The 21,613-nt window shown below is 44.6% G+C and overlaps 1 protein-coding gene across 2 annotated transcripts in view; it reads right to left on the bottom strand.

Annotated features, from left to right (window-relative positions):
• Positions 1–21,613, bottom strand: part of stam (signal transducing adaptor molecule (SH3 domain and ITAM motif) 1) — a 44,278-nt gene that overhangs the window by 6,254 nt on the left and 16,411 nt on the right. For both annotated transcript variants that reach the window (XM_084327536.1, XM_084327537.1), the window contains 8 exons: positions 16,767–16,862; positions 16,469–16,615; positions 15,432–15,522; positions 14,382–14,571; positions 7,464–7,558; positions 1,705–1,793; positions 1,147–1,234; positions 930–984 (listed from right to left, as the gene is read on the bottom strand). In XM_084327536.1, the coding sequence (XP_084183662.1) occupies positions 930–984; positions 1,147–1,234; positions 1,705–1,793; positions 7,464–7,558; positions 14,382–14,571; positions 15,432–15,522; positions 16,469–16,615; positions 16,767–16,862 (851 nt within the window). The remainder of the gene's footprint in view (positions 1–929; positions 985–1,146; positions 1,235–1,704; positions 1,794–7,463; positions 7,559–14,381; positions 14,572–15,431; positions 15,523–16,468; positions 16,616–16,766; positions 16,863–21,613) is intronic.

Raw genomic sequence — 21,613 nt, 5'->3', positions numbered from 1 at the left:
ACTTTTCACCTGGAGGATAACGTTACGTGACTGAGGATTATCGTCGGCGTTTCAGACCAGAATGGACCATTACGTAAGTCGAACACTGAATGTATACTAATGTGCAAACATATATTGAAACTTTTAATATCTCTCATATGAAGCAGAAGCACATTTCTCAGGGTGAATGTAATAACAAAAGCCTCCGCTCTCGCGCCCCGGACTATTATAGGCAACAGATGGGCTTGTCTCGCTCTGCCAGTTTCTGACAAAAATGCGTCAAAATTGATTACTAATGTGAAAGATCGGATCGGAAACGATCGGATCGATAGATATTTAAAATCACATGATCGGGATCGGATCGGAAGCAAAAAAAGGCGATCGGGACATCCCTAGTGATAATGTTCCACTGTGCTGCATGATGAGACATGGAACTGTGATAATGTTCCACTGTGCTGCATGATGAGACATGAAACTGTGATAATGTTCCACTGTGCTGCATGATGAGACATGGCACTGTGATAATGTTCCACTGTGCTGCATGATGAGACATGGAACTGTGATAATGTTCCACTGTGCTGCATGATGAGACATGGGACTGTGATAATGTTCCACTGTGATAATGTTCCAGGTGGAGCCTGTGCTGCCCGTGGAGACATGGAACTATAAGGACTCGAGGAATAAATAAACTTGAGTTAGTGAAGATTCTCTCCCATCAAATATTCTTTGTTTTATGAAACTGCATGGGCTCCATGGGTGAGGTGACCAATACCGTCTGCGCATGTGGTCCCGTGCAGCTCAATGGGTAGAGTGCTTGGTGCTCTTGAGCATGGCACTAACACTGCCAGGGGTTCGATTCCCACTGGTGGCCAGCCATACTTTTCCTAAAGTGCTCGGAGTCCTACTGACACTAGGGACGCACTATAGAGATGCAGCCGGTCATGTCGTACCTGTCGATGTCCTCCAGTCTCTGGTCGATCAGGGGACCCATCTGGTTGCAGGCACCTGAGAAAGAATAAACAATAAAGGTCCGTCACTTGTTCATTCTACAATATTACTACTGAACCTGACCTTTCCAAAGAATCCAGTAGTAGAACAGAACAGAACAGAACTGACCCAGAGCCTGAGCATGAGTCTGAGCTTCACCCTGACGGCTGAGTGTCTTACCCTCCAGTTGCAGCAGCTCTACAGCGTCTGACTGGTTGTCTGTGGGATCTGCACTCTGGATCATCTGCAGCAGCTGGTCCATCTTCTCCTGAGAGGTTCAGATAAAACGGAGAGAGAGAGAGAGAGAGAGAGAGAGAGAGAGAGAGAGAGAGAGAGAGAGAGAGAGAGAGAGAGAGAGAGAGAGAGAGACAGACAGTCAGAGAGAGACAGGGACAAAGACAGAGATACAGAGAGAGAGAGACACACAGAGAGACAGAGGGAGACAGAGAGAGAGACAGATAGAGAGAGAGAGAGAGAGAGAGAGAGAGAGAGAGAGAGAGAGAGAGAGAGAGAGAGAGGGAGGGAGAGACAGACAGTCAGAGAGAGACAGGGACAAAGACAGAGAGAGAGACACACAGAGAGACAGAGGGAGACAGAGAGAGAAACAGAGAGAGAGACAGAGAGACACAGATAGAGAGAGAGAGAGAGGGAGAGGGAGAGGTTTTAGCCGATGTTCTCATAAGTACATGTATGAATGCATGTGTGTCTTCTGGATGAGGCTGTCAGTCGGTCCATTACCTCGTCTATATATACCGGTTCTGGCTCTGGCTCTATGGTCTCCACCTGGATGTCCTCGCTGAACTGGACCGACTTCTTCTCCGTCTTCACTGGAGGGGGTCAACAGAATAGAGGTGTAGAAGAGAGAACGTGTCCATCAGAATTTATCTCTATCAAGATGCCTGAGTCAGGAGGAAACACTTGCGAACAGCAGACTATTAAAAGGACCATGTCAGTCTTGTTTAGGACACATGTTCAGGTACAATAGAAGCCTATGTACGGCAGCGGTGAATCGGCGGAAAATAACCAATCAGTAACGGTAGAAGATTCAGAAAATAGAAGAGCCCTTGAATTTTTGCATCGAGGCAAGAATGACTTGGAAATCACGTCATAAAAGACTAGTGCGGTCCTTTAACTCATTGAACGCCAAAAACAACTATTCTCGTTTTTCAAAGCCAACCGTTGGCTGCCAAAAAAGAGAACTATTTTTTTTATTATTATTATTCTAAACAGTCCGCCGGACCTTCTTGTGTGAACTCTGTCTGAATTGGAATTGAAATGACGATCAAATCCTGATAGGTGGCAGTATCGCCTACCTTTTGAACTGGGTTAGTTTACTGTGGGGAAGGGGGTTGCTCACTCACTGCTGGCTCACTCACTGCTGGCTACCACTAGCCTATGGACTGTCTATGCAATGGCGAGTGAACTATTGGAGATTATTATGAAGAGGACAAAACGATCACACTTATGGATGATAAGGTGCGTTTTCACCAGACTACATTGGACTCAGCACTTCTGGTAAATCATAAAAATACTATAGTCAAACTGGCTGAGCATGTAACATCTGTTCACCGCTCCGCGGTAGTCACCGACACTAGAGTTGAGAGCACTCCAGACTAGGGCCAACTAACGTTGGGCAATGGCGATCGCCTAGAAGACGAGCAAACTATTGGAGATTATTATGAAGAGGACAAAGGGTGACGATCCATCCATAGCATAAGGTGCGTTTTCACCAGACTATGTTGGATTCTAGTATTTTCAAACAGGCTGTTTGGATGTAACGATAACATTATCTGGTGGACGCTGGCAGGGCCAACTAATTATTGTTCTGACCCAAGACACTTCGGAGCAAGAGTGGACAGGGTTTTGGTGGACCTGCTGACAAGGTAACGTCTATTTTACCGAACCCCATCATAAAACATGCCTTTGTAATGATCCCAGAAAATTATTCCGCGAAGGGACCCCACCCCCCATGGTTTGAGAATCATTCTACTATGGTCATGTTACCTTTGACCTGGAAATAATATAGGTGGCAGGAGAGAAACCTGCATGAAATGCGCATATGCGCACAAAACACGTCATATCTCGCGTTCCAGGAAACGGAACTGGATTATTTTGAAACGGGACGATTTTTAGCATGGGATAACGAAGGTACAGTATGTAGAACTAAACGTTTTTTTCCCTGTTGGAGTATACATATTTCCTTTCAAATTAGCCATACTATTGTCTCCATAGCTATAATATAGAATATACTGCAAACATCGTGAAAATGGTAAAAAATAAAACGCTGGCGCCAGGGAGTACAGATGGAAAAACAGCGTGGCATTCAAAGAGTTAATGTTAAAACCTTTACGTCTATTGTTGCTGAATTGCTTCCATTACCCAACATAATCAAGTCAAGTGTTCTTTTTTTTTTTTTTTTTTTTTTTTAACCTTTTCCCCCCTCCATTTTCCTCCGATTTTTCTCCCATCCCAATGTTAGTCGTATGCCAATTCCCAATACCCTTCCTGGTCGCTGCGCACTTACCCCCCACAGTCGGTCTGTGAGAGTGGAGGCTACCACATGCTTCCTCCGACACACGTCCAGCCAATCACTGCTTCTTTTCACCTGGCAGCGCGGATTCTCATTGAGAGGGCGTAGCGTGTAGAAGGATCACACTATCCCACTCAGGTCCTATCCGCGCTTAGCAGGCACCCCGACCGAACTGTAGGAGTCGCTGTTTACAACGACCCGGACCCACCCCTCCAGCTTCTCCCACCCTCTAATACTGCCAATTGTATTAGTGTGAACGGCCAGCCAAGCTGGTGACAACCCCGGAGCTGTGAGCTGGATTCGAACAGGCGAATCAAGCCGCTCCAGGGTTTGGTGACGAACGCAATCTCCGTTACGCCACCTGACCGCCCTACAAGTGTTCTTTATTAATCCCCTTCAAGTGTCATTGCAGCAAGGGGTAGTGATGATAATAGAACAGAAGACATGGTACAAAGTACAAAGTAATAATAGTGATAACAGTGATAATGGACATAACTCATAAAGTCCTGCACATTAACACTTTCAATGCCCAAAACGACATAACACGTTTTATCAGCCCAATGCCTGAATGCCCACGACGACAATTAGCGTTTTATTTTTTTATTAGCGATCTGAATTCATATTTCATCAACCGAGTCTCCCGTTGGTATGCAACCCCCTATCGTCTCCCAGGTGGTAATGCACCCTTTTGGAATGGACTCAATGAAAATGGATGAGAAAAGAAAAATACGGAATCCACATTTTACTTCTCAGGCATGTAACCCGAGCCAATCGGATTAATTGTGGAGCCTCAGAACAGCGTGGAATACATATGTACAGTATGTAGCGTTGGATCAATAAAAACGATCGATTTTTGGAATGGCGATCAGGAATTTGAATGATCTTTTTGGAGAACATCTGATCTGAGGTAAGGAATCTATTTTACAAGAATATTCCAGTAAAGGGCGATTATCATGGAATATTTATATTTTCCTTGAAAACGAGGGCTTTTCAAAATGCTATAAAACGAAAATGAACAGATAAAAAAACAATCCGCTTCGACAATGTTGACCGGAAAACGAGTCATTGATAAGCGACGGGCAGATTAGACACATAGCCATAATTTAAAAAACATAGATTAGGCGTTATTAACGCTAACATTGAAGTGGATGGTGGGCATTCAAGCGGTAAATCAAGATTAAGCTTGGTGTTGCGGCAGTAGATGATAATAAAGAGACCTCCATTACGGCGCCTACATTTGGGCTTAATTTTTTTTTGATATGGTGTACATAAAAAACGTGGAAATAATTTTTTGTGCTAAGAGTAAGGGCTGTACGTTAACTTTTTTTTGCACATAGCACTGGTGCTACAGAGGTTGATAGTTTTGTAGCACAGGCCAAAATCTTGTAGCACAAGTATAAAACGTGTTATATTTGTAACAGTCACAAATGTGCCTATTGTATTTGTGTTATTTAGTTGCAGTGCCGTGTTTGGCTGTCATTTTCATGCTGACAAGTTGACGTCACACAGCCAGACACTTTACGTGTAAGGAATTATGGGATTTGGTGTTGGGTGTATGGACTCTACTAGGGGTGGGAATCACCAGTTTCATCACGATACGATATCGATTCTTTGGACAACGATACGATATTTGCCGATATCTGCCACGATACGATACAATGCAGGTGCCTGCAATCGATATGAGATGATATCATAAGCCCATTTAACACAATCAGTAACATTTAGATCAACTCAAAAAAGGTAACAAAAATATAATTTTAACAATTTTTTTTAGCTCTTCCAGACATTTAAATGAAAAACTATTTATTGTTTTTAATACAAATAGACCTCCTGTTCACTATAAAGTGCCACGTTTGATATATTGAGCTTTAAACTTTAAGTAAATTTTTTTTGGAACACGCAACCTAAAACCCCTTCCTCTCCCAAACCGTTCCTGCAATTGTTTTATGTTGCATGATGATCATGCATACATTTATTATGTATTGTATTTTTTATGTTTAAATGTCAACATTATCTGTCCACCCTCAGTACATTTACTATCAATATAATATACTCGTCTGACTTCATCATATCTTTTCAAACGCACACACACAGAAGGGAGAATGCCCCCCCCCCTCCTTCCCAGTCCCCACTCTGCTGTTCTCTATCGCTCTTATCTGAACAGGGTTTTAGCTTGTTGTTAGCTTATGCTAACGTAACGTTAATTCCGGTCTTAAACACGACGTGGTCATAAAGGAATGGCGAGGATTGCAAAGCATGTTATATGCATTTGATCCGTTGCGGAATAAAACAGCAGGGATTTGTTTTAGGTCGCGAAATAGGCACACTAGCCTTGCTATGTTGCAATGTGCGTGTTCCAGATGCTACTGCTACTACTGAGACGAGTACTGCTGTGTTGTGAGCCGAGCGGATATGAGTCACGACACCACAGGATTTTCAAAATAAGAGTATCGATATGAACTGAGCTTTGCTAGCTGCCGGAGCCATAGTTATTATAGCTGGAGCTGCGCTTAGGCGGAAATGAGACCCGCCAGGATTTTCAAAATAAGAGTATCGATATGAACCGAATGCCTATCGCACCAGTGCTACTGAAGTAAATCCATTCATCGCACAGACCGATGTTGCTGTAGCACGTGCAATATATATCTCGCACTGTACAGCCCTGATTATGTCCACAAGAGGGCAAACCAATACAACGGGAGACATAACTAGTAGGCTATAGGTCATTTATTTAAAGGTCCCCTATCTTATAAATGGCCTTTTCCAGTGGTTTGCATTGTTTTCTAGCAATGTGGGGTTGTATCAACACTGACTAGATGTGAAATCTCTACCCAGTCCCGTTTCTTCAGTATAGCTGAGGCAGGAACCTCCCCCACTGAACTAAGCCATTCTGAATTTATGTCAATCCGTGACGTGTAAGAATACGTGTTAGAACTCTGGCCACCGCCAGCCTACAATCAACTGTGATACGTTTATATGAGCAGCGACAGCATAGCTCCAGAGTGCTTATAAATCCCAGCTTTCCCCCCACGCTGTGCACTGAAAACTTCAATGCTTCTAATAAACTTTGCAACGTTAACGTAATGTTAGCCGCTAGCTAGCCAACCCACTCACACACAGAGAAGACATTAGCTTCACTGGTTAGAATGGGTGGGAGAGATTCGGGGGAGAGCTCTCTCTCTCTCTCGTATCTGCTAGTGCAGGTGGGTGACTGTCAAAGCGCATTGCGAGTATGGGCATAGCCCAGCCAAAAACAGCTTGGAGTCTGGAAGGGCAGAAAGTGGTGCACCAAAGTACTTGATTAAAAATACATAATGAATTTTATTGAAAAGAAACTTACAGATGTGTTCCATAGACTCACAGGAATTGTGTAAAATTGCCCAAATAGTGAAAATATTGGACCTTTAAACTAAATAAATATCAACATACCTACACCAGCATACAAATAGAATAATGTATTATCTCAATCTCTCAGAAGGGTCTGTCTCTCGGAGCAAGATCAAATTAATGAAAGTTCATGGTATATAGAACAGACATTTATACACAGCAGCGCATCTCCGAAAAAGATCCAGCACTGAATGTATCTTGTGATTATTATCAATTTGCGACGACGACAACAACTATTAGCCCCGAGCTATTTCCTGGTTGATTCCGGACATGATGTCACACGAATGCCAAGCTGCCGAGCCAATAGACAATTTGTAGTATTAGTGAACGTAAGGTGCACGTAAAGGGTGCAGTGTTATCCCATGATATAGCCGGCCCGGCACGTCTCTCCTTCAGACACGCGCGAGAAGTCGAGAGGGAGATCGCCGGGGCTGCTTTAATTTTTTATAAAACACAATTCACACAATTCAAATATAAATGTTTACAATCTAATGTATGTTTTTTTTAACAATTAGATTATTAATTCGAATATAGAATATTCGTTGACCGCCCTAGTGTGTGTGTGTGTGTGTGTACTCACTCGTCTCAGGCTCAGCGGTGAGGTCAGCGGTCACAAAGTTAGAGGGGAACAAGCCGACTCCTTGGTACGTCTCTCCTTTCCACCAGTTGGGGTCACTGTAACCAAAACAAACACCCAGACAGGTCAACACGGTGACGTAGAGCAACCTGGTGGACAGCAGCCAACAACACGTCTCACCCACTCTACTCACTTTAAACACTTTAACACACTTTATATTTATTAGCAAAGAGATTTGCACTACAATTCATACCTCATTGCACCTTACCTAAGTTGTACCTGATCCCATTGCTGCATTGTACCTCACTGTTACTCTTTTTTTACTCTGTATTGTATATATTAATTGACTGAACACTTTTTGTTTACGTACTCTTGACTTTTCTATTTTACACTTTTTATCTATTTTATCTAGCACACACTCAGGAGCTCATACGGAAAAAAGCATTTCATGGAAAAGTATTCTGTATTTCACTATGACAACTATTAACACTTTCTGCGCCAATAACGTATATACTCGTTATTGCACGCCAGTAGTTAAGTGCCAATAACTAGTATACTCGTTATTTGGTCCGTTTCTTTTTTCGACTTTAACTCATTGACCGCCGGGGATTAGATGGGCCCCGTTCTAGCACTGCCACGCTTTAAAAGATAGGAGTGCGTCACTTTGTTTGTAGAGCTATAACTATATTCTATATTATAGCTATAGATAAAATACTATGGCCCATTTGACATCACCTATCTATCGTTCAATATGTGAAAAAGAATAAATGTCTTCATCCATACGTTCCCATGTTATACCATGGTGAATATAAGTATGGTTATAGCGTGGTCTGGGGTAATTCCCGAAAGGCTGAGTAATAGCCTTATACATCAATTCTACTATAAACTATAAACTCATCATCATATCTATATCATAGGTATTATGTTTCATCATGAATGCATGAAAGGGAGGGGGGGGGGTAATTTTTTTATGCTTTGATCGTCACCAACGGCATACATTGTGGAGTAACGTTACACAGACATGTTTGCGATCGGGGTGAAAACATGGTTGGATCAACGTAGGATTGATATCATATAGCCCTTACCTTCACTAGAATGTACCCCAAAAAGAATATTCCAATTATCTGATCGCGAGTCCCAGTATTGGTGTCGATCGTGTCGCCAACATAATCCACCACACATCATGCATTGGGAGCATTCGCCGCTTTGTTATAACCGCTCCATTCGCCCGACAAAGAAAAGTGAGCCCGGTGACATTTGACCATTGTACAGGCCAAGATACAAGGTTTCAAAGGGTGCTCGATACCGCCGTCTAGCTGGATGCGGCCGGTATTGCACTTTTGTTGTTGGCGGGGAATGAGTTAATATTCTATACACTCTCACGGACCTCTGTGTTATCATTGGAACTCATTCTGAGACCCCGAGAGTGCAATGCCGGCCGAATCCTGCTAGGTGGCAGTATCGCCTACCCTTTGAAACCTTATTTCACACTTTTGCTTTAACCTTTATTTACCCAGGGTAGGTTCGCGGAGCACAGATGCTCTTTTTCAGCTATGCCCTGCTTAACTCATTCCGAGCCAACCACGAGTATAGTCGGGTTAACTCGCCATCGCTTCCGTGCCAATCACGAGTATACCGTAAAACCTCTAATAGTGGAGGGTACTCAAATAGAGGACGGGCCTCTTATAATGGCCGGGGGTTTGATACATGCAGACAAATACAGGCCGGCTTCAAATACAAGGTCGCAAATTTTATTTTTTTATTTTTCGTGCCGTGATATAGAATGAGATAAACTCTTGCCAATGCAAATTATGTGCTGCCTCTCTCTACACCGACTACATTAACGTTTCCCTCTTGTTGGCGTTAGCTTTAGCGTTAGCGAACGTTGTCATAGCAGATCTGTGGTGTTGGCTGGATGACGTTGGCTTCATTTGCAAACGTTGGTTAACGTTCGCTATCTATATGGCGTTGGCAGGCGGGGCTGGCGTTGTCCAGTTGACATTACAGATCATGATGGCTATGATAGCGTTAGCTAAAGCTACTGCATGTTATCAATGCAACTCGATTTGACTGAGGTAGAATCGAGAAGGTACCAGGGCTGTACGCTAAGCTTTTTCACTAGGGGCACACTTGCCCCTAAATGAGAAATTTAGGGGCAAAAAATATTTTTTTAGGGGCAAATTTTTTAATAACAATTTTACCATTATTTATATCGATTGTTTTTGATTAAAATTTTTTTTATATAATTATTATTTTGAATAAAATATATATATATTATATAATCATACTTGTAGTTGTATTATCTGCGAGACATCGCCACCTCGCTGTCTGCAAACAGCTCCACTGTCTGTGTGTATACTCGAGTGGCCTCCAGCTCCAGCAAGGATTCTCCGGGGGTGCAGCTGGACCCTAAACGCTACATTCAGAATCAGCATGCAAAAGAATTCTCCGGCGCTGCACCTGGACCCTAGTCAGCAGCCCTCACTCATGCGATGTAAACCAGGGACTCGAATACACATGTTGTTGTTGTAGGTAGCTTGCAGGACGCTTGTAGGACATTGATGCCAGGAGCTTTCTGTAGCTACTGCTGGATGGCGTTGGGACAACGCCTCAGTGAACTATTTAGTTTACTGCGACATTTCGTAGTGACTAGTTACCTAGCCAACCGAGGTATTATGCACTGGACTATTGCTGATGGATTTGTTGATGTCGGGAGCTATCCGTAGCTAGCCGGCTGGATAACGTTACACAATGCCTCAAAGTCATGTATTAAACTAAGTGAATAGTTGACTGGGTCATTTTGTAACGGTAGCTAACGTTATCTCACGAAGGTCCCACACTGACTAGACTAACGTCACGGTGAGGCAATAGCCTCTGTTTACATGCAACAGGTGGGGAGGGGGTAGCAGCAGCAGCAGTGCGCGGTGCGCGCTTCATGTGTGCTGAGACAGCGAGTGAGAACTCCGCTAAAGAATTGGATCATGATTTTCGGTTTTCACATGACTATTTGATTGCCCGTCACACGGCGCTCAGACGTCTCAGTGGGAGGCGCCAAACGTAAAAACTGAGCGCAAATGGCGGGTGGCGCTCTCTAGTTTCGGTCCCTGACTACTAGACTTACTGGAGCATTTGTTGATAGCTATCAGTAGCTAGCCGGCTGGCAGGCTCACCGAGGTCCCAGTGTTTACAACAGCCACAGGTGCGAGAGGGCTGGAGGAGGAGCAGACGCCGCAGCTCTCTCCGTGTGTCTGAGTTCAGTTCAGTTCGGCTCACTATAGGAGGTCGAACGCGACGAAAATATGAAGCAATACTAACTTTACTTTTCTTCATAGCTAAATCAGACAGTCAGCCAGTCTATCAGAGTGAGTGCTCAGTCGATTGTTCCCGCTGATCATACCTGCTTGAGTGCTCACTGCTCAGCTCGCGTGAGTCGCGTCATCATACGCCTTGGATAATTTAGGAGTGAAATGCGAATCCAAGGCTTGAAAGCACTACTCGCAAGCCTGCCCCCAGATAATATTTACCAATCGCAACGGCCAATTAAAGGGGCAATTCGCGATGATATCATCGCAGTGTACAGCCCTGGGTACCACACGCTAAATCGTCCCCGGACCCCGCAACTTATAGACAGTTCCAACTTCAGTGTGTGAATTACATTAATCCACCACAGTTTCACCCTGACAAAGCAAATACTCATGTGATCTGTATATGTTTATGTCTAAATAAAATCAATCAATCACAATTGGCCAGTTTTCGAAATTAAGGCCTGCCTCTTATATAAGCCTCTCTCTAATAAAGGCCTGGTGCTCTTTGCAGCTGAGGTAAATACAAGACCTGTCCAATATTAGAGGATTTACGGTAGTCAGGTTTTAATAGTTATTTCTTTTATTAGCGATATCCATTCATTTTCATCCATCCAACCTGATGTTATCGTTGGGAATGGGTCTGAGCTAGCAAAAGGGCAAATACCGCCGCCTATCGTCTCCCGGATGGTATTGCACATCATTGGATTGGATTGGCTGGGACTGTGTATCAAAAAAATAAGTCCAGTCCAGGTTCGACTTCTCCGGCATGCAGCTGGATACTATTGCATTGAGTCCCCCCACTGGGAGCATCATAGATCATTGTGTTTTGGACTATAACGTTGGATCAATGGACGCAATCGATATTTGGAATGGCGATCAGGAATTGGATTAATCTTTTTGCATGACATCAGATGTGAGGTAAGGCCTTTATGTTACGAATCTTGGGGTAATCAGATGTTCCTATCACCGCGATCGGAGCGTGTGGGTGTGTGAGGTTCGCGCCGACCATAGTACGGAGAACCGATTTTATACTATCACATATACTATCGATAATCTAGCGTTTATTTGAAAACGATTCATAAATCAGCCGAAAAATGACAATGTGTTTTGTGTATTCCACTAAAGGGCTATTATTGTCTTTCTCTGGAATTACTAGAAATCTCCAAAACTATACTCTTATTCAAAACGGTATAAAACGGAAATGTACAGATGAAAAAACTATCCGTTTCGTACATGTTGACTGTAACCAACTCATTGACGATCACTGTGTTATTTAGATCTATTGCCATTATATTTTATATGTTTTATGCACTCGCAAATAAGTCCCATTCTCCATTGGATATAGCGTTGGCACGGAAGGGCCATCAGCAGAGGGCGCTGTTGGCCCGGAATGAGTTAACATTCACACAGTTCCATTCACACCTGGGAGCTGCCCAGTACAACCACAGTCTGCCACCATTGGCCACTGAGCAACTCCACTGGAGCAGATGGGGGTTAAGTGCCTTGCTCAAGGGCACTTCCAACGGCATATTTTTTCCTGCCAGTCCAGGGGATCGAACCGGCGACCTTCCGGTCACAATCCCGCTTCTCTAACCATTAGGCCACCGCTGCCCCCTAGCACACTTGATGCATATTTTGTGCCATTTCATGTCAGGGACCCGATGGACATCAATACTGGAAATCGCGATCAGACAATTGGAATATTCTTTTTGCAATACCTCCTATCAAAGGTAAGGACTATATGACATCAATCCTACTTTGATGCAACAATGATTTCACATTAATCGCAACGATCAACGTATGTAGTATTCAAAACATATGCCGTTGCTGACGATCAGAGCATCACAAAACGACCCCCCCCCTTTGATGCCTTCATGATGAAACATACCCATTATATACCTTTGATTTGGAAATAATATTGTGTCAAGGCGAGAAACGCGAAAGATTCTCAAAATGCACATAGCGCTCCATGACTCAGCTTCCAGGAATTAGCCCGGATCACTCTGAAACGATACAATATTCACCACGGGATAACACTATTTTTATTTTTATTTTACATGTTGGACGAGAGATAGTGACTGTCAAATGAGCCATAGTATTGTCTCCATAGCTATAATATAGAATATAGATATAGTTCTACAAACATTGTGACGCACAGTGAAAATGCCTATCTTTTAGCGTGGCCCATGGACTACAGGGATGAGGGTAATCGCTGGCGCTGAATGAGTTAAAGAAACTTGAAACTTGTCTGACATGTCAACACTGACGTAGAGCAACCTGGTGGACAGCAGCTAACAACACGTCTGACATGTCAACACTGTGACGTAGAGCAACCTGGTGGACAGCAGCTAACAACACGTCTGACATGTCAACACTGTGACGTAGAGCAACCTGGTGGACAGCAGCTAACAACACGTCTGGTTGAGTCCAACTGTACCGTCTTCAAGGGTTCTCCTGTAAATGTGCCTGTTTGTCTGTTTTAAGATAAGATCCTTTATTATCTTATCTTAAAAACACACAAACGGGCACATTCACAGGAGAACCCTTGAAGACGGTCCAGTGTTCTCATTGTTTCTGTAACTCTTCTGTGTGTTGTTTAAAAGGCTTTCCACATTTTAATTACACGTTTACAGCTAAAAGAAAATTACAGGTTGCGCCGACATGACTGAGTGAGTAAGTAAAACAAACACAGACAACCCTGGGAGACATGCATGATTCTGCTAAGTTACCTTCAGGCTACAATGTCAAATATGATCACTGAACCATCTCCGCTACCCGTTTCCCCCCCTGAGAGAGAGTGGGTGTTTGTTTGTGTGTGTGCCATAGACGTTTGCTATAAGGCTATTTAGGGTTCCTCCAGTTTGCTCTGAACTAGCTAAAACTGCTTTTTCCTTTGATGCTTCCAACACCTGGAATGCCCTCCGACTGACGCTGAAGCTGAAGGTTGTTCCTTCTCTTGCTGCATTTAAAAGTATGATCTCCGACCACTGTGTGTCGACTTATAACTGTCTCAGCTGATTTTATCATACTTATTGTGCCTATATGAATGAAATTGCTGATAAACTGTGTCTTTGTTTTGTAAGCTTGTCGTCACTGTAAATGAGCATGTTGTACGAGTTGAAACAAAGGTTTGAAATTAAATAAAATGAAAATAACTGTAGACTAATGATTTTGATATTTGGAAGAACCTTCAGCTTCAGAGTCAGTTGGAGGGCATTAAGTCTGCGTGTGCGTTGTCGTGGGAAATATAGCCGAAGCTAATAACTTACTCAGTCCAAAGAGACCTGGTTAATACGATTTATTAACCCAATCAAAGTATCAATACAATAATTGAGTTAGACTGGATGACTCTCCACGAGGTGGCTAGCTAGGACACCAGGGAAGAGGGACCCCCCGCCGGTTCTTGAAACATCTTTATACATACAACTGGAAGGGGTGAGGGCCACAGGAACAAACAACGTATAGGGGTGTCGTGACATTTTGGGAACATAATGGAAAAGCGGAGGAGGGTTTGTTGGGGTTAAGAATGAGGGATGGGGGTAGGAATGAAAGATGGGTGAGGGAGATCCAAGAGAGGGGGGAAGGGCATTTTTACTTCCACAGCGTCCAGGTTCACCTGTCGTCCAGGATGGTGATGATCTCTCCCGACTTGAAGGTGAGCTCGTTGTCCTCCGCGGCCTCGAAGTCGTAGATGGCGCGGACCTTCCTGCCGTCGGCCTTGTGGGAGGAGAGCAGGCTGGAGGCGCTGGGGTAGAGGCCCGACAGGGAGGTCTGGGGCCTCTGCTCCTTCAACGACAGCTCTATAGCTGCAAGAGAGAGAGCAACACAGCAAATCAGAACACCTGGATAAAGTACTCCATCAAGAAAAAAGGGTACATAATGTATGTTATACTATATATATATATTAGGGATGTTAACAATTAATCGAAGATGGATCGTTAAGGATTTACTCGAACGTGTGACATTTACTCGATCTACTATCAAACAATGATATGTTACAATGTTGTCGGTCTCTTATTACATTGTAAGTGTACGTTTTTAGCCACATATGCAGCTCGCCCGCTTAAAGTTGACACAAATGTGTTTTAATATGTCTAGGCCTCTACGTTTCTATAATGTTTCACATGCCATGCACTGTTGTGAGAATGCAATATGTCGCTGCTGTGGAAATAAACCTTTTGATTGAGGACACAAATACATTTGTTATAGTTTGGTAAATTTGGTATTTTTTGTTACAATTAATCTCCTGATGTGTTTTGTTTTGGACTTTCGCAGATTAAGAAACGTAAATATATTACTCATAGCTACTCAACCTGTGGTTGATACATACTTTACATATTTTAAGAGACATGGGGCTGGAGGGGAGAGAGAGAGAGATTGGGCTGGAGGGGAGAGAGAGATGACAGCCCCAGTGTGTGTGTGCGCGTGTGTGTGCGTGTGCGTGTGCGTGCGTGTGCGTGCGTGTGCGTGTGTGTGTGTGTGTGTGTGTGTGTGAGAAAGGGGCTGTAAAGGACATGGCTTCTTAAACCGACCCTGACTGTGGAACCAAGGCTCATTGATACTATTGATCTGCATCACAACATGTCTCGACTGCGTCACATGAGGAGCCACTAGAAGAGGACCTTGTGACCCTCAGTTTAAATCAACCAAGGGTTCAAATGTTCACCTCTGGCCAGATCATCCTCCTCCTTCTTGTTGCTTGATGTAGACGGGTCCTTCGCCACTAGAGCAGGACTTGCTTTTGCTTGTTCTGCCGCCTGCAAAACAAGGATAATCTGAGGCTTAAAACCAGTCAAACAATTCACTGCTGAACAGCAAAGACTAAGAGGCTAAAGACCGACCCCCCCCCCCCCCCCCCCCCCCCCCCCCCAAAAAATGACCCAGTGTTGTTAATCCCTACTGTAGACTGAAGCCAGGCCATTCTAGTCTAGCTCACTCAGCACCAGTGGTGAGAAAAGTAGGCTACACTGTTCCTATAGTTAAGTACAAATTGCCACTTTAGATTGACATTTGTAACGTTACTTTTTTACACCCATCATCTTTATTGTTCATTTGCTCATGCGGGTCAGTTCAGGAGCGTGACCAGTTCACACTGGAATCTGATATTGGCTACATAAAAAAAAAAAATGAGACCAGCAAACAAAAAAACAGATCTGAGCAATACATCAGAATTGAGCACTAAGGTCTGCAGTTTGACCGTAGCCTTAAATACCCAAATAAAAGTACCGGTACATATTCCATTCTCCCAATACCCCATTGTAGCATGGTACACCGGCCCACTATCAGATTCCAATATGGGTATGGATGCAGGAGTACCAGGCCTGGTACCCAGAACACCCACAGGACAGCCCCAGAACACCAACCTGGAAGCCCACAGGACAGCCCCAGAACACCAACCTGGGAGCCCACAGGACAGCCCCAGAACACCAACCTGGAAGCCCACAGGACAGCCCCAGAACACCAACCTGGAAGCCCACAGGACAGCCCCAGAACACCCACCTGGGAGCCCACAGGACAGCCCCAGAACACCCACCTGGGAGCCCACAGGACAGCCCCAGAACACCCACCTGGGAGCCCACAGGACAGCCCCAGAACACCAACCTGGAAGCCCACAGGACAGCCCCAGAACACCCACCTGGGAGCCCACAGGACAGCCCCAGAACACCCACCTGGGAGCCCACAGGACAGCCCCAGAACACCCACCTGGGAGCCCACAGCGGGGAAGGTGACGCCCTGCTCCCTCAGGTTCTTGATCATAGCTGAGATGAGGCTGAGTTGGGGGTCGTTGCGGAAGTCCTCCGCCCACTCCACCATCAGGGCCTTCAGCTTCTCACACACTTTGGGGTGGCCCTGGGGACCGATGGACACACAGACACACACAGACAAATGATTGAGCACATTGACGCTGGGAGCAGCATATTACCTACTTTCATGAAATCATGAAATAATGAAGGAAACTTCATATTAAACAGTAAAGCCGGGGGCAGATATGGAAACAGACCTTGTTTAAAACATTGCTGACTTCACTGGCGAACTCTCTGGAGCAGACCTCTAAGTGGAAGATCTTCCCGCAGTTTGAAACACAGGCTCCCAGTAGCTGTGAGGTGAAATAGATTAGAATACATTAGATTAGATTCAGATGTATTGTCATTATACAGCACAAAAAATAAATCACTGAACCTTTTAAAGGGGAGATGAAGCGTTGAACAATATGATCCTAGTTTGTTTGTTGTGTACCTTGGGTAAGACATGGTCCTATAATAAAAAGTGAAATCCTGCTTATTTGTCTGAAAACTCAAATGTAATTTCCCCGTTTTTGCCATGGGCGCCGCCATTTTAGATTTAGCTGGATGGTGACGTCACAGTGATGGTTTGGGCTGGGTCCCGATTTACAGTGCTGGTTAGATAGCTAGGTAAATATGGAGTGTCGTGAAAGTCAGTCAGTAAATTGTCAACCAAATGTAACGTTACCTACAGTCTGAGGTCAGAGCGATAGTTCAACTTGACTAACAGGGTGAAGTAGGTATCAGTTTCCTTTTTTTCCTCCCTCAATAATATTATGTTATTTAGTACGTTATCATTATGTAAACAAATTCACATATGGATTGTTTGCTGCAACGTTTCTGAATGAATTGAAGCATTAATAAATAAGCAGATAATTAAATTAGATGTCCATAACATTTGTGTTTTTAATTAGCATAGCCTAAATCAGGGGTAGGCAACCCTAGGCACGCGTGCCTGCATAGGCACGCGGGGGCATTTGCATAGGCACAGGGGTCAGCATAAAAAAAAGAAAAATTGAAATATAGTGAAATATTTTGCACTGTTGTCGCATTTATCTTGTTGAAATCCTCCCACAGGTTCTTTTTACTACCACATATTTAATTGAGACCCTTTATTTGTTTATTATTTCAATTTAGCTGGAAATACATTGCTACATCATTCAGTAACATTTGCAGAGCCTTATAACAAAAACATTATTACGGTCACCATTGTGACCAGTGGGATTAATCAACAAATTGTATTATTTATTTTTCTATTTCATTGAACATTGCACATGTTAAAAGCCATTTTTTTTACTCAAAATGTGAGTATTACCAAGTCAACTTGTGTTCTTAAAACAATGACAATAAACATAGTTTTATTAGGTTGAAATAATGTGGTTGTGTACTTATTTTTCTGTTAACTTATTATGTATTGAAAACTGAAAACCTTAATGCACAGTAACTGAACTCAATATTTTTAAGTTCTGGTAACTTATTATTATATATTTTTTTACAGTGTAGTCTTGCGATCAATCAAAACTTATTTACACGATATACCTCACATTCACCCTCCATTCACATCCTGGTGTTCTCCATTAGGCCTGTAGGTGGAGCTATGACAGCACACGTACAGTACACACACCAATGGTGTGTGATGTGTCCAAAAATGAATGGGCAAATGTGAGTGAAATGGTCGCACTGTATGCAGCTGTTTGTCTGCATTGCATTCCCCCCCCCCCCCCCAACTCAGATTTAGGGTTGATACAACCATCATAATAATATTGTTAATAATAACAATAACAATAATGAAGTAATAATGTAAAAATTATCTTTAAAAAGACCTGATTATGAGAAAAATTTACGATGCATGGAATATTGTTGAGGCACACTAGTTACAACTATATTTCAAACAGGCACTCCATGTCAAAAAGGTTGCTGACCCCTGGCCTAAATAAATATGAATTCAAGAAGTTAAATACTGAATTAACGACACATTTATTAACAGGCTGAAAGTTAAAACGAATAAAAAACAATTAGCCTATTTAATAGGCTAAACACTGTGCGTAAAATATAGGCTAAGCGGTGGTAAAAGTAAAAGGCAACTTTGGCTATAGCCTTCTAAAACAGGCTAAACTTCATTTTGGCTTCTTGAGTTCACATTTCTTTGGTTTGCAGTGGTACATCTGCGGGCCAATGTTCCGAGACATTACATTTGATTCGTTAGGCTATTTGAATACACCAGCCCTAAATGGTGGATTCAAATAGCCTAACAATTATACAAATATATAAATATGTCTCAGAACATTGGCTGTTGCGTTGTTGCAAACTGGGGAGGTGTGAATTAAAGAAGTTAATACTAATAATAGGCTGACAAAACAATTAGCCTATTTAATAGGCTAAACACAGCGCGTAAAATATAGGCTAAACAGTGCGTAAAAGTGCGATGTCTTTTATGCTGCGCTGTGACAGCACTCCATCGTGACAGCCTGCTGAAGCGCGTGTGCCATACATCCCAAACTTTGTAATCCTGCGTCTTTCATGCATTTGACCACGTTTCGGGCATTATCTCGGAGTATGACATGAATATTTTCTTTCGGAAAATTCTCGAATGCTGTTGCCAGCGCTGCAGCCTGCAGCAGTGTGGGAGCCGGATAACTCTTGGGAATGCAGGAGCGCTTTCGTTGGAAGTCTGCGTCAATCCACTGAGCTGTCAAACTCAGCATTGACATGGAGCTGACATCAGAGCTCCAAATATCACTGGTAAAGCTAATTGAAGAAACGTCTTCTTTCAGAAGGCTATCAATGTGCGAATACACTGCCTGGTAGAGCTTGGGTACAGGGCATGAATCCATTACTTTTCATGTGATCGCCTTAGCCTTCTGACTACCACCGTTATACGCACATGTGCCCTCTAACGTGGTTTATAATAACGAGTTGAGTTCACCATGTAGGCTGCACTTCATCTCGATATTCAGCCGAACGCATGAATGCTGAATCTGGCATCAGTTTGCTTACATCAAACACAATGAATGGTTGTGTGTAGGGCTGTCTTAAACAATTCAAAGCTTCGTTCGATGGGCATGGGATTCGAATATGAAAATAAAATTCGATTATGTAAAAAGAAAATACCGTATATGAATTTTTTTATAATTTTTTTGCAAAATCAACTCTGCCTCTCTTTGTTAACTACAACAAGCAATGCTGTTTGTTATTTAAGATGAGGTCGGACTCGGCACTGACAGATTTGTGTTCATTGTGCTGCTTTTATAAAGCCTCAAATGACGGCTTACAATATTTCATGGAAGCAAAGTGTTTAGTTTGTCTAAAATTTAAAAAGGTTTAAACTTTACAGCACTGACAAAGTTGAACAAAGTGCTGTACAAGTCTCCCCCCCCCCCCCCCCCCCCCAAAGAATCTCGGCCTGGGCTCTGTTTGGGGCGCAGGCCTCCAGGACCACGCTGAGCCACTGCGCTTTCCCGTATAAACAAATGACAAAACATCAAAGGGACCCCCCCGACAAACAGATCTCCCAAATTGTACACCAGCAGCCCTTCTTGTATTACATGTAGTCGTTCCCCCCCTGCTGAGTGTGCACGGTGTCCCCCCCCTGCTGAGTGTGCATGGTGTCGTCGTCCCCCCCCCTGCTGAGTGTGCATGGTGTCCCCCCCCCCCTGCTGAGTGTGCATGGTGTCCCCCCCCCCCTGCTGAGTGTGCACGGTGTCCCCCCCCTGCTGAGTGTGCACGGTGTCCCCCCCCCTGCTGAGTGTGCACGGTGTCCCCCCCTGCTGAGTGTGCACGGTGTCCCCCCCCCCCCCTGCTGAGTGTGCATGGTGTCCCCCCCCCCTGCTGAGTGTGCACGGTGTGTGTGTCCCCTGCTGAGTGTGCATGGTGTCCCCCCCCCTGCTGAGTGTGCACGGTGTCCCCCCCCCTGCTGAGTGTGCATGGTGTCCCCCCCCCCTGCTGAGTGTGCACGGTGTCCCCCCCCCCTGCTGAGTGTGCACGGTGTCCCCCCTGCTGAGTGTGCACGGTGTCCCCCCTGCTGAGTGTGCACGGTGTCCCCCCTGCTGAGTGTGCATGGTGTCCCCCCCCCTGCTGAGTGTGCACGGTGTCCCCCCCCCTGCTGAGTGTGCACGGTGTCCCCCCCCCTGCTGAGTGTGCATGGTGTCCCCCCCCCCTGCTGAGTGTGCACGGTGTCCCCCCTGCTGAGTGTGCACGGTGTCCCCCCCCCCTGCTGAGTGTGCATGGTGTCCCCCCCCCTGCTGTGTGCACGGTGTCCCCCCTGCTGAGTGTGCACGGTGTCCCCCCCCCTGCTGAGTGTGCATGGTGTGTCCCCCCTGCTGAGTGTGCATGGTGTGCCCCCCCCCCTGCTGAGTGTGCATGGTGTGTGTGTGTCCCCCTGCTGAGTGTGCATGGTGTCCCCCCTGCTGAGTGTGCATGGTGTCCCCCCTGCTGAGTGTGCATGGTGCCCCCCCCCCCTGCTGAGTGTGCATGGTGTCCCCCCCGCTGCTGAGTGTGCATGGTGTCCCCCCCGCTGCTGAGTGTGCATGGTGTCCCCCCCTCTGCTGAGTGTACAATTATACAAATATATAAATATGTCTCAGAACATTGGCTGTTGCGTTGTTGCAAACTGGGGAGGTGTGAATTAAAGAAGTTAATACTAATAATAGGCTGACAAAACAATTAGCCTATTTAATAGGCTAAACACAGTGCGTAAAATATAGGCTAAACAGTGCGTAAAAGTGCGATGTCTTTTATGCTGCGCTGTGACAGCACTCCATCGTGACAGCCTGCTGAAGCGCGTGTGCCATACATCCCAAACTTTGTAATCCTGCGTCTTTCATGCATTTGACCACGTTTCGGGCATTATCTCGGAGTATGACATGAATATTTTCTTTCGGAAAATTCTCGAATTGGCCGTGTGGCCAATCAGAGAAACGCTGAACGAACACAAGTTGGTTGCCTTTAATATTCACGCGTCCCCCCCTGCTGAGTGTGCATGGTGTCCCCCCCCCCTGCTGAGTGTGCATGGTGTCCCCCCCTGCTGAGTGTGCATGGTGTCCCCCCCCTGCTGAGTGTGCACGTG

The sequence above is a fragment of the Notolepis coatsorum genome (genome assembly GCF_963971535.1).
Source record: "Notolepis coatsorum genome assembly, chromosome: 13".
Lineage (NCBI taxonomy): Eukaryota > Metazoa > Chordata > Actinopteri > Aulopiformes > Paralepididae > Notolepis > Notolepis coatsorum.
Note: the sequence above shows the minus strand (reverse complement) of the source record. Positions and strands in the feature narration are given on the sequence as shown.